The sequence below is a fragment of the Aedes aegypti genome, chromosome 3 (genome assembly GCF_002204515.2).
Source record: "Aedes aegypti strain LVP_AGWG chromosome 3, AaegL5.0 Primary Assembly, whole genome shotgun sequence".
NCBI lineage: Eukaryota > Metazoa > Arthropoda > Insecta > Diptera > Culicidae > Aedes > Aedes aegypti.
In genome coordinates, this window is record NC_035109.1 from 312,752,218 (window position 1) to 312,770,539 (window position 18,322).

Genomic DNA, 18,322 nt, shown 5'->3' on the forward strand with positions numbered 1-18,322 from the left:
AAAATCCGGATTTGACTATAAATCTGTTTTCTGTGAAGAAAATCGGAGAACGTGGAATGCGTACTACTTTCACACGTGATGAAGCGTTTATCACCAAGACTGATGGTTCACGAGTCTGCACGGCTACGAGGAAGACTAAACTTTCCGAGCTTAACGTCGAGTTGATTCCATCAAGCGAGCCGGCTCTAGCTACTGATTCCAAAACGCAAAGAATTCTGTGGCATCGGCGTTTTGGTCATATCGGAAATTCCGGTCTGGCGAAGTTAGTTCGATGCAACATGGTGGATGGCCTGGACATCGAGAAGAACCTGGAATCAAGCGAAATTTGTGAATCGTGCATGAAAGCAAAGCAGGTTAAATTGCCATTTTTAGACACACCGCGAGCTAGAAGTCGTCCGTTGGAGTTGATACACACCGACGTTTGTGGATCGTTCCAGCCAGCCGCTTGGGATGGAGGAAAAATGTTCGTCAGTTTCATCGACGATTTTACCCATTTCACGGCGGTGTATGTGATCAAGGCGAAGAGCTGTTCTGGAAATGGTAAAAAAATATTCGGCGATGGCAGAAGCACATTTCGAGCGCAGTCGGACCACCTAGTGTCCGATAGGGAAATTGCGCCGGCTGAGAACGAAGTAGCTGATGAAGTAAGAATAATTGAAGAAGAAGAAGAGGAAGACAACGATGTGTACGAATCATTATCAGAAGATGAAAATGAAGAAGTAAAACAGGAAGAAGTTAGAATAGTAAGACGAACAGAAAGAAAGCGAAAGCAGCCGGATAGATTTTCCGATTATCATTTGTACGGAGCGTTTGCATTAAATGCTGAAAGCTATATTCAGAATCTTCCTGAAACGATCGACGAGGCAAAGCGAGACGACTGGCCTGAATGGTAGTTGGCGATCAACGATGAACTCAAATCGCTGGAGAAGAACCATACCTGGTGTAGTAACTACTATGTGGATTGATGCAATAACCACGCGCGCTGTGAGGGCACCGAACTATACTCGTGCAAGGTAGAAGTAAGACTGCCTAACTGACACTCAGGTGAACACGTGGAATGCAAATTGAGGATCATATCGACATAGGCTCTACCACACCTGGGATTTGGTAGATCTTCCAGATGGATGCCGAGCAATGCCGTGTAAATGGGTGTTAAAGATCAAATACAACGACGATAATTTGATTAGCCGATACAAACAGGGATGCCAAGTCAATTTTTCAAAAATCTGGAAGATTTGGAAAATTGTGTCTGTAAAAGTCTGGATCTCCTGTGTTGTGCATGGAGAACGTTACAAATTCATTTCAAAACTTTACAAATTCGTGGAAAATTTTATCTGGATCTTCCAGATTTTTGTAAAATGGGGCCTCAAAAATCTGGAATATTTCAGACAAATCTGGAAGGTTGGCAACGCTGGATACAAATTCGGCTGGTCGCAAAAGAATGCTCGCAGTGACACGAGATGGACTATCGGGCAACATATGCTCCGGTGGTTCGAATGATAACCGTTCGTGCGCTGCTGTCCGTTGCTGTTCAAAGGAATTTGTATCTACACCAAATGAATGTACAAACTGCATTTTTGAACGGTTACTTGAAGGAAACTGTTTTTTTGTTTTTATGAAGCAACCGCCAGGATTTGAGAGGGAGAAGATTGTCTGCAAACTCAACCAATCGCTATACGATTTAAAGCAGGTGCCTCGGAGCTGGAATGAGCGGTTCCACAAATTTATGGTGAAGCTTCGATTTCAACGTTCGAAGTACGATAGCTGCCGCTACTCGTACACTGGAGAAAAGGTCCGCATCTACGTTGTTCTATACGTGGATGATATTATTCTGGCGTCCGCTTCCTTGGAACAGTTATCAAGAAGAACTTGGCCGCTGAGTTCGACATGGTTGATCTTCAAGAGCTGAATCATTTCTTGGGCCTGCGGATTGAACACAACAGAAAGCAAGGTACGTTATGCATCAATCAAACTAAATAGGTTCTCGATCTGTTGAAGCGATTTGGGATGCAAACCGGTTTCTACGCCGCTGGTGCCAAATGCTAATGTTGTCATCACATCCAGATATATGTGCGGCGGTGAATGTCCTCAGTCGTTTCCAGAATACACCATCTGAAGAACACTGGAAAGCCCTCAAACGAGTTGTACGATACCTTCAAGGTACGAAAGACATCTCGCTCTTCTACCATCGTAGCAAGGACGTTCCACTCATTGGATTTGTGGATGCAGATTGGGGCAACATCTGGTTTCTGCATCAAACTGTTCGGCAATGCAATAACATGGGTTACACGCAAGCAACTAACGGTGTCGTTATCCTCAACCGAGGCGGAATACGTGTCGCTGAGCCAAGCAACATGTGAAGCGGTTTGGCTTCGTAATATCGTTACGGAGTTTGGAGTTCAACGGGATTCACCTTTAATCATCTACGAAGACAACCAGTCCTGTATTCAAATAGCAAAAGAACCAAGAGACTAGAAACGACTCAAGCACATTGATATTCGTTATAACTTTGTTCGAGAACGTATTGAAAGCCAAGAAATCGAGGTGCAGTACATTCCAATCGGGGATCAGGTCGCCGATCTATTTACCAAAGGTTTACCGACGGATGTATTCAAGAAGCATCGCCATGCACTAGGTTTGAAAGGGGGTGTTAAGAAGCAAACCCTAGATTAGTAGGGTGAATAATTTAGTTAGTTAACAAAGGCTATGTTCAGTTATCACTTGCCAATAAACCGTTGAACCAGTAACATTACTCTGCTCATCACAAAGTTCACTAAAAATATATATAATTTGACAAGCAATTTGCTCGTGTGGAAAGCGGAGCACCCCAATCGTGACAACTGGAACGGCCATTGGGCAGGTGTATTTTAAAAGCGTCTACTTCCTCTCCTGATAGTCCTATGATTTCCTGGCCGGATTTGGCCTCGTGCCATTACTCGAAAGAGGTGTTGGAGTGGTACAAGGCTAAGGAAGTCAATTTCATGCCGAAGCATCGAAACCCCCCCAATGCACCAGAACTGCGGCCAATGGAAAAGTACTGGGTCATCATGAAGCAGGCACTTCGAAAGCATCCTAAGGAAGTGAAATCGGAGGAAGACATGAAGAAAAAAAGGAATGCCACGCAAAACAAAGTTGGTCCAAATGTTGTACAGAACTCTATAAGTAGGGTGCAGAGCTACTTGGGCACTTTCATGATTCACTTCGACATGGGGGTTTTTTCTCGAACGAATGGTCTGAAACTTTGCAATCAAAAGCACTTCAATGCGACGCACATTGTGGCCAAATATATGTTCAATAGCTTTAAAAAAAACCCCACTGCCGAAGTGAATCAAAAGTGAGGGATCGCAGTAAGCGTTGCCCGCGAACGGTCGTGTTTTGTTTTGCTGCACGTTATTTTTCGTGCTCTCGTTCTTTTTTTTTCGCGATTTGGCCAATGATTTGGCTGGTGCCACGCCATCCGGAATTCAATTCGGAAGTAAATATTCGAAAAACGCCCTGAATAATCGTGTCTCTCCAGCCATTCTGAAATGGGTCACTGGATCTGCAATAGAGCTATCACCTTCTAACTCCCGGACTGAAGCTTTTTGCAAAAATGTACTACATTTTTGCTGAAAACTTTTTTTCATAATATCACTGCCGGACAGTGGGGGTTAGATGGATCACACACACGCACTGCCGAAGTGAATCAAAAGTGCCAAGAATAGGATTCGGCTCTCTACGTAGTGTGAAGAGAGAAGTTCGTGCATTTGGATATGGCATTGAAATTGAATAAAACAAACATGGGGAAATATTCAGAACGTGGTTTCTTTTACTCCCTGAATGTTTGAAGATGATTGGTTGAACGTGCGAATTTTGCCAAATCTTTGTGTGTTTCGCAATTTGATTCCGTACACCCTTTACCTTAATTGATTTCTACTGGGAACTACGCTGAAAGTTTTTTCAGTACCTATTTCCTTCAGAGATTTTTTCCACTAATTATTTCACCAATTCAACCAATTGTTACTCACAGAACGCCATACACGAGATGAATTCTTCTTCTTTGATTGGCTTAGTGCATTGATCGCAGCCGGAATAAATATTTATTTATTTTTATTGATAAATAGCAATGATCCAAAACTCCTCAAAAGGGGAACGAACAGGACTATACAATTGTGCTAAGCATTAGCGAGCGCTACTTGGATGACAACGGCCGATTGACCGGGTCTCGCATCAGAAAAGCCTTCGCCTGTTCGCTCATCTGCATTATCAGCAGCATTTCCTCTTTCAGTGCCTTGATCTGCTCCAGATAGACATCGTTCTGTTCGTGCAGTTCGTCCAGCTGCATCTGTTGCTTACCGAGATCGCTGCGAAAATGAGTTATCTAGATTTAGTTTGGCGCAACGACGACTGAAATAGACGAATAAACTCACCTGATTGTTTGGCGTTCGGTTTTACGTTTGGCTTTGTGTCCCACCGAGAGCTGTTTCTCAACTTCGGTAACGTAGTCTCGTATGGCTTCGCAATTTTTCTGCAATGCCTGAAGGGTGGTCGTTTTCCTAGCGCACTCTGCTTCCAGTTTACTGTAGTTTAACCGAAGAGTGTCCACTTGGTTTTTGATTTTCCTGTCATAAAAATATGAGTTTATCGAGTAGGTATTTGGCAAAAAGGGACTACTTACATCAGTGAATCATCCTGTGGATTCTGCAGGATCTCTTCCGCGGCAAAAATACACGGCTTGATCTGGCTGATGAGCGTTGCATACTCAGAATTGGTCGTCTGCAGTGTCTTTTCCTGCTTTTCGTACTCTTCAATTTCTGCCTCCAGTTCTTCGTTTTTCCTGTAAAAAAATTTGTTAAAGTCAATTTACCAATAACACCCAACTGCAGTCGTAATACCGTATCAAAGCAGCGGCTTCCTCATCGTCTACCCGTCGATCCTGCAACATGGCGTAGTCCATTTTCAGTTTGGTGATCTTCTCCGCCAACTCTTCATCTGCTGCTTTGGTGGCCGCGATCTTCTCCAACAGTTGCTGCTTCGTCTCTCTGAGCTTATCGTTGTCGGACTCCAGCTGTGGCAGCTGGTGTCGCATTTTACTGATGTTTTGCTCTATCTGAGAAATGACAAAACCATTATAATGACCATGATCCCACGGATTTTTTCTGCTTTCTCACATTGTTGATCTTGATCTTGTGGTTTTCCATTTCTCGCTTCTGTTGGTTGATGTTGGCTTCCAGCTCGTGATACCTTGCAGTGCACTGCGTGGCCTTTTCAATCGTTTCGTCTCGAACCATGTTGATGTAGAACAGATAGTTGAGCAAGATGTTCAGCACGTGGATCGTCTTTTTGGGTGCTGGGGAATAGAACTCATTAATTAGGTACATGTATGGGCGCATCTAAGGAAGAAGTTACTTACAGGGTTTGATCAGGTCCACGTAAAGGAAATTTCTCTGCTTTGATCCCATACACAGTTGGTAGAAGTGATTGGTGTTGGCCACTATTTGTACCCTTTTTCTAATAGTGGACTCTTTGGGTTCGTTGTACATCTGTAAACCGTAATAAAATAGTTTTGTGTGAATAATATACATCCATGGAGATTATAGAACGATAGGTAGACATCAGCGTACTCTGAAATCAGAAACAGCTTAATCATAAATATTACTGAGATTGTAGGCCCTATTATTTGAGAACAAAACTGAACTGTAGTGTACAGCAGGGTAGAATTTTTTACAGATAATTTTCTTCTGGTCAGTCCAATGTTTGTCATGAAATTCTTACAATATATTATCCAGAAATCGTTTATTTTTCAATAATTATCTTAGTAATTTATGTCGATTTTTTTCTGAGTTCTTTGCAGGAATTGCAGCGACAGTCTTGTTTTTTTTTTCAGAAATATCTTTAGCATTTTTGTCCCTGGGCTTGGGATTATATTTTCCAGGGAGTGATGAATTTTGATAATTGATCGCTGTTGTTCGTAGTTTTGATTAGATGTTGGGTGAATTTCAAAGCAATGGCAACAATTTTATTACACAATTTAGATTTTATCTTCTGACCTTAAGATTCTGGTTAAACTACTGTACTATGCAGTTGGGCTGCACTAGGCTATCACTCATCAAAATTACTTTCACTTCGGGAAAATATAATTTCAAGCTGGCGAGAAGATTACGAACTGAGGGTGGGTTAGGAGCACAGCCAGACCCTTGAATGTGCAATGTGGGGTAGTAATTGGGAATGCCATTGACGGTTTGTAATCTTCTACGAGGTTTTCAAAAACCAACAGGGCGCGTGCACCGGGTTGCGGATAGGAGCAAAGGAAGATCAATAGCATCTACCTAAAATAATAGAGCAAAAAGCCGTTCCATGATTAGGTAATGTTTAGCGATCTTCTATGGTGTTCTAGTACTATGAAATTCTTCACTCACTGGGAATTCTGGCCTTGATAATATCAATAGTGGTAAAAACATAAAATAATACCTAATACTTAATAAGTACAATGTAGCTTCAATGTAGTAATAAATGAAATAAAATCAATTTTCTATACTTGACAAGGTTTTGAGGACAATCAATGAGTGAAAGAACTACCTATTAGAAAAGCCACATCAGCTAAGGCTATACATATACAAATGTTGGCCATAGGGTCATGGCGAGCATTCGGTATGTATGTCTATGACTGATTCTTATCTAATAGGGGCACTAGAAGACCACGCGGATAATTTCGAAACAAATTATTTTTATACATCGGTCTTACGATCCGAAAGGCTCAGCTATGCTACAAAGTCATTTTATAAGCTATTCATTACTACTGTTTAATTGTTTATAATTCTAACAAAACTACATAATTAACTTATTACTAATCACTGTTCCTATATTCTCTTTTTCTCTCCTTCTTATCTGTTGCATGATTATGAGCATCACTAATATAATGCATGAGCATGCACAATAAGAATAATTTCAGGATTGAAAGCAGTACATGGATACCTGGATAGAATAGCTTCGAAAAGGGCGCTCAAAATATAATATTTCTGGTCAGGGAAGTATCATCATCAAGGGTATGTAAAATTTTTCATCAAACCTGAGCGATACTTTTTAATTCTACACGAACCGTAGAGTTATCTTTCCATTTTGAAAGCAACGAAACTGTAAATTGAACTCTTGAGGAAAACGATTCCCGAAGGAAATTTCTAGATGAATTCCTAGAGGAATTAGGACTTCATTGAGAAATTTCTGAGAGAAGCTTTGAAGGACTTGTTGCAAAAATTCCTGATGCAATCTCTGGAGATAGAGAGACGTGGCGAACTCGCCAAGGGCGAAAAGCTACTCAAATAAAGATAAATAATAATAACAATAATAAGCTCTGGAGATGCTTCTGGGATGGTTCTGGGCAAAAATGTTTGCATTGAATTCATGGAAGCAATTTCTTAGAAAGTTTGAAAAAAAAACTAATTGAATCTCAACCATCTCAACGCTTGATTTTGTAAAAAGAATAAAAAAATGAAAATACATAAAAATTACTAGTATTTTCATTTTCTTTTTGCAAAGTGAAGTAATGTGTTGATATTCAATTAGTTTTTCGTGTGTATTCTAATAAAATTTACAAATAATGAAAGTGTAAAGTGTAATTGGAAAGTTAGTAACCATCACTATATTAACTACTGAAAAAAATTGTAGTATTATCTGAAGGAAGCTTTGGAAAGTACCTGAATTAATATCAGACAAAATCACGAAAAAATACATACTGTAATACGAGCAGTGGCTTTTATACACTACCCGTCATAAATACGGACTCACTCAAAAAAGTATTGCAACACACAGCTGAATAATGAATCACCCTGAAAAGTTTAGCATCACCTCAAAACAGGTTAATTCACATTGCTATATCTCGAGATCCTTACGACTTACAAAGAAGCGATCTTCAGCAAAGTTGTTCAGGGGTTCAAGGACATCCGGAAGACAGATAGTTTGGTTCGCGATTTTGCCGCTAGGTGGCGCTAGTGAGCATTTAAAATTGAGCATTTTGAACTAGTTCTAGCTTGTGATCCATAAGAGATAGAAAGTTCGGGTCTTCGGCAAAGTTGCTCAGGGGTTCAAGGACATCCGGAAAGGGAACAGTTTAGTTCGCGATTTTGCCGCTAGGTGGCGCTAGTGAGCATTTAAAATTGAGCATTTTGAACTAGTTCTAGCTTGTGATCCATAAGACATAGAAAGTTCGGGTCTTCGGCAAAGTTGCTCAGGGGTTCAAGGACATCCGGAAAAGGATCAGTTTAGTTCGCGATTTTGCCGCTAGGTGGCACTAGTGAGCATTTCAAACTAGTTCTAGCTTGTGATCCATAAGAGATAGAAAGTTCGGGTCTTCGGCAAAGTTGCTCAGGGGTTCAAGGACATCCGGAAAGCGAACAGTTTAGTTCGCGATTTTGCCGCTATGTGGCACTAGTGAGCATTTCAAACTAGTTCTAGCTTGTGATCCATAAGAGATAGAAAGTTCGGGTCTTCGGCAAAGTTGCTCAGGGGTTCAAGGACATCCGGAAAGCGAACAGTTTAGTTCGCGATTTTGCCGCTATGTGGCGCTAGTGAGCATTTCAAACTAGTTCTAGCTTGTGATCCATAAGAGATAGAAAGTTCGGGTCTTCGGCAAAGTTGCTCAGGAGTTCATGACATCCGGAAAGCAAACAGTTTAGTTCTCGATTTTGCCGCTAGGTGGTGCAAGTGAGCATGTAAAATTGAGCATTTCAAACTAGGCACTTTCAGACCTGCAACACTTGAATATAATGCGAATCAAACCTGAATCACTTGAATATGGTGCGAATCCGACATGAATCACTTGGATATGAAGCGAATCAAACATAAATCACTGGAAATAAATCCTAAATCTCTTGAATATGAAATCAATCAAACCTGAATCACTTGTACATAAAGTGAATCAAACTTGAAACATTTGAAAATGAAGTGAATCACTTGAAATCGTTTGAACATCAATGAATCAAACCAAAATCAGTCGAATATGAGTGAATCAGATAAGAATCACTAGGATATGGAACAAACTGAATCACTTGAAAATGAAATGAATCAATTCTGAATAACTTAATAATAAAGTGAATCTGACGTGAAACACTTGCGGGTATGGAGAGAACTAAACTTGAATCTATTGAATATAAAATGAATCAATCCTGAGCCACTTGAACATGGAGTGAATTTGACATGATTTTTGTTTACTCCATATTCAAGTCAAACCTGAATTTCTTGAATATACAGTCGACTCTCCACAACTTGATATTTTATAACTCGATATACTCTATAACTCGATCGATTTTTCGGTCCCCTCAAATTCCCATATATCGTGCTCTCCATATGTCGATATTTCTATTACTCGATATCTCAATTAGTCGATGTCACGTGAGAGGAAAATTTCCCTCCATAACTCGATATCCATTTTAAAATCCTTCTTATACTGGGAAACTTGGATTTATTCTGGAAGTGAATAAATACTTGCAAATTGTAATAAATGTTTAAAACATTAAAATAAAAAAAAATTACGTAAGGAAAAACATGGGACATTTGTTTGTAAAATAATATCAACAAAATATTATTGCTTTCTTACAGAAGTAATCAAATATGTATTGGAAATACTGAAATTTGTTTCTTCGATTTTGGGATTTTTTGCGTTGGTATATTCTATAACTCGATAATTCTTTAAGTCGATGGTCCCTTGAATATCGAGTTATGAAGAGTCGACTGTAGAGTGAATCAAACCCGAAAGACATGGATATAAAGAGAATAAGACATAAATCACTTGGATATCAAGTCAATCAAACTTGAACCATGAAGAGATTCTGACTTAAATAATTTGAATGTGTTGAATATGAGTCCTGACTGAGTCACTCGCACATGGAGTAAGTCATACCAGAATCACTAGCATATGAATCAGATATGATACACTTGAATATACATTTGATCAGACCTGAATCACTTTAATTTAATATGATTCCATCCCTAATCACTTCAACTTCCAAATGTCAAAGAATATCTGAACAGCATTCTGGAAATTCTATCTTGTCAAATTCATAATGTTAAGGTACAGTCATCCCTCCAGAGTAAACTGTTTCCTGGATGCCCTTGACTTTCCGAACAACTTTGCCGAAGATTCAAACTTCCTATCTCATCTGGCTCGAAAAATAGAATTTGTTTCATATATTTAATAAAATATGCGTACCTAGTGGCAAAATTAGGAACCAAAAAATTTGATATTTGGATGTCCTTTACTTTATTTCTGTTCTTTACTTACCGAAGACTCGAACTTTCTATCTCTTGTGGATCGCAAGCTAGCACTAGATCAAAATGCTCAGTTTTACATGCTCACTAGCGCCACCTAGCGGCAAAATCTCGAACCAAACTATCTGTCTTCCGGATGTCCTTGACTTTCTGAACAACTTTGCCGAAGACTCGAACTTTCTATCTCACGTGGATCACAAGCTAGAACTAGTTTGAAATGCTCAATTTTACATGCCCACTAGCGCCACCTAGCGGCAAAATCTACAACCTAACTGCTTGTCTTCCGGATGTACTTGGCCTTCTTAACAACTTCGCCGAAGTCTCGAACTTTCTATTTCTTATGGATCACAGTCTAGAAATGGTTCAAAATGCTCAATTTTACATGCTCACTAGTGCCACCTAGCGGCAAAATCGCGAACTAAACTGTTCCCTTTCCGGATGTCATTGAACCCCTGAGCAACTTTGCCAAAGACCCGAACATTTTATCTCTTATGGATCACAAGCTAGAACTAGTTCAAAATGCTCAATTTTACATGCTCACTAGCGCCACCTAGCGGCAAAATCGTGAACTAAACTGTTCGCTTTCCGGATGTCCTTGAACCCCTGAGCAACTTTGCCGAAGACCCGAACATTTTATCTCTTATGGATCACAAGCTAGAATTAGTTCAAAATGCTCAATTTTACATGCTCACTAGCGCCACCTAGCGGCAAAATTGCGAACTAAACTGATCGCTTTCCGTATTTCCTTGACTTTCTGAGCAACTTTGCCGAAGACCCGAACTTTCTATCTCTTATGGATCACAAGCTAGAACTAGTTCAAAATGCTCAGTTTTACATGCTCACTAGCGCCACATAGCGGCAAAATTGCGAACCAAACTATCTGTCTTCCGGATGTCCTTGAACCCCTTGCAACTTTGCCGAAGACCCGAACATTCTATCTCTTATGGATCGCAAGCTAGAACTAGTTCAAAATGCTCATTTTTACATGCTCACTAGCGCCACCTAGCGGCAAAATCGTGAGCTAAACTGATCGTTTTCCGGATGTCCTTGAACCCCTGAGCAACTTTGCCGAAGACCCGAACTTTCTATCTCTTATGGATCAAAAGCTAGAACTAGTTTGAAATGCTCAATTTTACATGCTCACTAGCGCCACCTAACGGCAAAATCGCGAACTAAACTGATCGCTTTGCGGATGTCCTTGAACCCCTGAGCAACTTTGCCGAAGACCCGAACTTTCTATCTCTTATGGATCACAAGCTAGAACTAGTTCAAAATGCTCAATTTTAAATGCTCACTAGCGCCACCTACGCGAACCAAACTATCTGTCTTCCGGATGTCCTTGATCCCCTGAACAACTTTGCTGAAGATCGCTTCTTTGCAAATCGTAAGGATCTCGAGATATAGCAATGTGAATTAACCTGTTTTGAGGTGATGCTAAACTTTTCGGGGGTGATTCATTATTCAGCTGAGTGTTGCAATACTTATTTCAGTGAGTCCGTATTTATGACGGGTAGTGTATGTCACAAGTTATAGACCATTTCCGTAAAGAATAGTTTCCAAATTTCCCGGGATTTGATTTCCCGGGAAACGGGAAATAAAATTACCATTTCCCGGGAATTCCCGGGATCCCGGGAAATTCTAAAAAGCGGGAAAATGAAGCAAATTTGGTTCAATTTTCTTTTCAAATTATTCGTATTTCGTGTAGGGTCGGTGTTCCCTTAGTAGACAGTCCCCTTTAGTCGCACTAGTGGCTTTTTGCGGCCGTTTTGCTGTAAATCGTTGCAAAATATTTTTTGACATGAAGCTCAGGAACTTTTTATTTAAGTACCATTGACACACTATTCGATTTTGTTAAAAAAAAAAAATGATCGAAATTTAGTTTTGCTTATTATTTAAGCTCCCTTGTATCTATAGCAAACCTGTTGTTTCTATGGTATCAATACCAACAAAAAATCTTTTTTTTCATAAAACAAATTAATTTAATAGATTAGGACTTTTTCTTATATTAATTGAAAGCTTTTGATCCACACTTTTAAGGAAAAATATAATAGTTTTGTAAAAAAATACGGATTTGATTTGTATTTAACTTTGTACATGTGGTACATGTGTTCCTATAGTAGCACAAGTAACAATAAATACAAAAATTTTAGTTTTAGTTTTTTATGTTTTTTTTTTCACAAAACTGAGATAAATAGCTTTCGGTTGACGTAAAAATAATGCCACTGGCTTTATATTTCGATTTTACTCTAATATTTGTTCTTAGTTATGCGGCTTCAAAATTTAATATGTACATGGTACATCTACCCTATATGTATTTTATACCAGTAAATTTATTGGTTATTTCTCTTCTCTGTGAGTAATTTGTTCATGTTTCTCTAAAAAATGTTAGCACCATTTCAAACGCTAGGCTTCAAAACAACAAAGTTTATATCATTAAGCAAAAATCCACGTGGAGTTTATTCTTGATAAATCGTTTAGAATAAAATCCAACTAGAGTCTATGTATTGAAAATTGTGGCTGTTACATCCATGAAACCTTTATAAGTCTACTCAATTCATAGAAAAAGTCCCTCGAAAATTCCTTTATTTTATATAGCGTTTTTTTTCGTCGAAAACGATGTCCATTTTATGAACAACTATTTCATTACGAAAAACAAAAAAAACAGCACCGAAATATAACTAGCGACGTAGTCAGTTCATTGGTAAGAATTATATGAAAAGTAAATTGTGCGATAGTTTTTGTTTAGAAATAGATAGTAATTTTTTTTTTCATAAACCTCCCTGGGAAATATTGAAATCCCGGGAAATACGGGAATCTCGGGAAACAAAAAATCATTTCCCGGGAAACGGGAATCCCGGGAAATCTCAATTCCCGGGAAATTTTTCCGGGAATAGAAACTCTAGTAAAGAAGTTTTATTGCCCCATAAGCTCCCTTTCAGTTTACTGAACAAACTTTCCTAAGCGACTCACATGATTTGAAACCTCTAACTATTGGAACACAATGAAAAACTGGCGGCACGCCATTTCAACTCAGAAATTTTTCATACACAAATTATCATGAGTGATTATTATTAAAAAAATGTTAGAAATATCTTTAGAGCTTTGGGTAGAATAGCGAGTGGGGCGAAGTGAGAATTGTCGTCGATTAATTTGGTTAGACATATTTTGAAAACTTCAATTCAGTATAATTTTAACCACGAATAACCGAAACGCCAAAATAGTGACGCTTTATATTGAAAATAGTCTTTCAGTCAGTCTTCCCATGAACAGAACCGATGTTCAATTTTATTCGCAAAAAGCAGACAAACAGAGAAGGGTTGAAATCTACGCGGATACATTTCTACACGGAGCCGCAAATCAACCCAGCTATGACTTCTTTTGGCGCAATTCGGCTCTTCCGTGGGATAACCCAATTTTGGGTTAACTGATATATACCTATCGTTAGGTTGTTTCCATTTGACAGCGGCAAAACAAACAACTCAGTGTAAAAAAAAAAATGCTAAACAAAATCTTACCCAGCGTTAGCATGGATTTCAACTGTTTTCTATCGGTCCGTTTTGTGCCATCTTTTTGAACCTCGGATGCAACCGAAGATTTGCACCAAAATTTGAATCGCGATTGCAATCGAGGTACAAATTGACCGGGGTTTGAACACGAGAAGAGAGTACAAGGAGAGTACGAAACAGCCTCAACCAACGTGTTTGGTGTTCGTTTGGGAAGACTGCTTTCAGTTTTGCTAACTTAATGTCCACATCCTTGGAAACATCATGATAAAAGGCAGCATTGATAAGCAAAATTTCATTCATATAATTTTTTAATTTTCATACAAAAATTACTTTTTCTCTGCTATAAATTCACTCTAAGTGAACCTTTTCTCCTGGCCTATTCGAGCTGCATGAAACGCCATTCCAAATAGTGACTGTTTGGGCCGTCGTTCACGCCAAAATTTTCATTAGGCCATACTCTTTCAAATAGTACGAAACGGTTGACGGAAATGGAGATCGCAGAATAGGTAGCTCGCGCGAACGGATGTGTTGAAAAATCTGTCACGATTTTGTCGTCTCCGCTTATTATTAGATTTGGCTGGCAAAACGGTTGTGCAGTTTTTGAAAAAAGTGTCTATAGCGGAAATAAAGTCGGTTTATTCTGCAGGTGTTCTGCTGGGCAGTGCTTCGATAAAGCGCTGGTGGTGGCCAATCGATCGAGGTTTCAGCTTGAACCGCTGTCTTGTTCTCTAGTTTGGTGCTTTCTGAGTTTGCACGCGTTATGAGTGAAATCGAGTTCACGTTTTTGCGTCGCCGGAGTGATATTTTGCTTTTGTGAAATGAGCATACCGATTAAAGTAGCTTACAGCTGCTCGATCAAGGATGGATGATCAATTTGGTGAGCTCGTTTAATGCTTTTATTTTAAATGTACAATATTATATGTTTCATAATCATTACAACGGTAGGAATGTTACCTAAATGGATTTTTTTTTTAAATTTATTTATTTATTTCATGTCGTCAATCAGAAGTAGACCATTTTGTTACAATTTTACACTTAATATTATATAGTTTGGAAACGTTATTTTCTTAATCTAGTTCGAATTTTGATATGACATAAATTTTTGTTTTAGTTCCGATTTCGTCATAGTAAAGTCAATGGTTTCGCAATGTTTATTGTAAACAGACATTATTTGATTTAAAGGCTCAAATTTGGCATAATTTGTGCGGTGATGGTTTGTATAAAAAATACTACGACTTCGCAGTTGTCTTGAAGGAGCATAAAAATTTAATTTTGATAAAAGTGTCATCGAGTCAATACGATGCGAAACTATATCGTTTACGAACGAGACCATTGCAAATTCGCGACGTTTCTTCAATGTTTGAATATTAATGAGCATGCATCGTGCTTCATAAGATGGTAGAGGTAACCTTGTCCAACCTAATTTTCGAAGTGCGAACAACAGAAATTGTTTTTGAACTGATTCTATACGATTTTCATGGGTTGATGAAAATGGTGACCAAACTATGCTACAGTATTCTAAAATTGAACGCACATAGGTTATGTATAATGTTTTTATAGTGTATGGATCGTGAAAATTATAGCTAAATCGTTTTATGAATGCTAACATCTTGTTTGCCTTGTTGATAATTGTATTATAATGATCTATAAAAGTAACTTTGGAATCTAAAATCACTCCTAAATCTCTTATTCTTATGAATTTTTCTACTGGTTGACTCCCTAGGTAGACTGTTGTGTTAGGTATACTACGCTTTCTGCTAAAGGATATTGAATTACATTTTTTCACGTTCAATTGGAGAAGGCTTTTATTGCACCATTTGTAAAACATATCAATTTCATTTTGAAAAGTATGTATATCTTCATCGTTTACTATTTCAAGAAACAGTTTCATGTCATCAGCATATATGAGAGCTTTCACTTTTTTCAGAATGAAGGAAATGTCGTTAACGTATAAAATAAAGAATAATGGCCCTAAATGAGACCCTTGAGGAACTCCCGATGTAACTTTAATTGGAATAGATTTTACTCCTTTGTATCTAACTATTTGTTGACGATTAGTAAGATAAGACTCTACCCATTTAAGAAGGTCCGGTTGAAATCCTATTTTTTCTAACTTAAAAAGCAACATTGGTATGTCAATGCGATCGAAAGCTTTACTGAAATCTGTATAGAGAGCTTCCACGTGGTTTCCATTATCCATGGCTGTCAAAGAATAATGAATGAACTCCAGCAAGTTTGTGCATGTTGAGCGTCCCTTAAAAAAACCATGCTGAGTATGAGTTATTCTGTTTTTAACCATATCGAATAATTGATTTAACTTATCATTATAAAAAATAACCTTCGAATGGTTCGACGCTAAAAGTGTTGAATAACTTTAATTTCACTTTGTCTTTAGAGATTTTGAACTAAGGTTGCATGAATCACATCACTTACCAGATCCTATAACATTTCCCCGAATACCATTACCCCGAAAATCATCACCCCGAAAGTCAATACCCCGAATGGTCAAGTACCCCGAAAACCAATACCCCGAAAACCATTACCCCGAATAGTCCGTTACCCCGAATACCATTTCCCCGAATGGACCATAACCCCGAATTTTCTTGGCACGAAAAATTGAAGATCCGACAGATGAATCCCATATACCTATTTCATAGAATTTTGATTTTCATTTGAATTCATGTTCTTCATGTTATCAAAGATTTATTATTCTTTTAATCAACAGCTATTCTTCATGAGCCAAGTGCGAACCCAAATTTTACTCACAGGCGTATACTTGATTTTGTGAGAATGATTGTGTTCACAGCAATAAATCATTTTTCGAACTGATGATAATGCTTACATGTTAATATTAGAGACCATTCCCGCCCTCTTTCAAAAGCGTTATATTATTTGGTAATGCATAATTATACTTTTATATTGCTGGAGGCAATGCGAGTTCAACATATTCTAAAATGTCATTAGACTATGGTTTGAAAAATATGATGAAAATGTTAACTGATATTAAACTGACCACTATTTCAAAAATACATCGCTAAAGAACAGCCTATGATAAAAGAAGAAAAAATCACTGTTGAAAACGTCAATAATTATGATGCCAACAATCACTTTGCTAGTGCAACTTCCGAAAGAATAGCCGATAACTAAAAGAAGGACAATCCCTTGTTGGAAATTGTAATACTGACAAGATGTAATACAGACAAGTAATGCAGGGGCTTATTTTCATTTATTTTTTGAAGTCACTGTCAACTTTTGCTCAAGACAATTTTGTCAGTCGATTTTTTTACCGCTATCGCTCAAACTTCAACTCAAACGGTACAACTCGAAAGAACAGCCTATAACTCAATGAAGAGAAAATCATTGATTAAAATTTTTACACTGCCATTATACAACCTCGAAAAAACAGCCGATGATTGAAAGAATAAAAAATCACTAATAGGAATAGTAGTAGTTACTAAGCCGAAAACTTTCAGGCTCAAATTCGCGAGCTTCCTTGAAGAATTTCTTGAAGTGCATCACTGATTTTCGGGGAAGTGTCTTATTAGGGGAACTGGTTTTCGGGGTAATTTACCATTCGGGGTAATGGTTTTCGGGGTAATGTGTCATTCGGGGTAACGTTGCATTCGGGGTAATGGTTTTCGGGGTACTGGTTTTCGGGGAGATGGTTTTCGGGGTAATGGTATTCGGGGAAGTGTTATAGGACCCACTTACCAAGCTGAATCCTGAGCATGCAGCTATGATCCCTTTCCACTGACAAAACTCCTTCCCGTGACAACCATGGAGATGCAGAGGTGATCTCGGTTTCTAGTAACAATGACCGGCGCCGTTTTTGACTTTTCAATGTTTGGAATTCTCGAAAGTGTACATTGAAGATGTAAAGCTACTCCCAAGCTACATCTCCTGGTTCCTTGTGCAACTTCGATTAGTCTGGTCAATCACAACTAGCAACTACGAATTGTACGGTCATCAATGCTTATGCTTATGTTTTGTAGAACTGAGGAGTAAATGTTGGAGAAATTCCTTCAGAAATAAATGGAGGAACTTCATGAGGAATTCCAGGAAGAGTACTTCCTTTAGTAATAACTGTGGGAATCGGTGGAAGAACTAGTCAAAAAATATCTGTAGAAAACCCTAATAAAGTTTGCTACTAAATAAATTAGAATTAGAAAATAGAGACTTGCATTAAAACAGAAATCCGTCTCTAAAAAGAGACCTGCTACACTTACGTGGTCAAACTCCGAAACATCGTATTTCATCATCCGGAAGAAGCTGACCAAGCTTCGGCACATAAACGACTCCGTCGGGTGTTCCAGATCAGCCGGCTTTATCTTGTGCGGTATGATACTGTTCCAGCTTTCGACAAACGTAGCGTTGTCCATTTTTCGTTAATTTTTTGGCACAAAAACCCACAATGGACATAGAAATTAAACTCCGCCGCGCACTGTTTGATTGACCGTTGACTGTTTGTTTTGATTTCGGGTTTCCGCGTCCAGCGACTAGCGAGTACACAGTGTACTAAAACATAAGACGTTTCTGTACTAAAATTTATGTTGCGTCGCAACATTCCTAGCTGT

At 38.6% G+C, this 18,322-nt stretch overlaps 1 protein-coding gene across 1 annotated transcript; it reads right to left on the reverse strand.

The window, feature by feature from the left end:
• Window positions 1-3,954: 3,954 nt before the first annotated feature.
• On the reverse strand, window positions 3,955-18,244 carry LOC5577979 (cingulin). Its single transcript, XM_001663599.2, has 7 exons — window positions 17,975-18,244; window positions 5,393-5,522; window positions 5,151-5,329; window positions 4,875-5,089; window positions 4,658-4,816; window positions 4,410-4,601; window positions 3,955-4,343 (listed from the first exon to the last, which is right to left on the reverse strand). The coding sequence occupies exons 1-7, from the start codon at window positions 18,125-18,127 to the stop codon at window positions 4,172-4,174; spliced, it is 1,200 nt and encodes a 399-aa protein (XP_001663649.1). The 5' UTR covers window positions 18,128-18,244; the 3' UTR covers window positions 3,955-4,171.
• Between the last annotated feature and the right edge of the window lie 78 nt (window positions 18,245-18,322).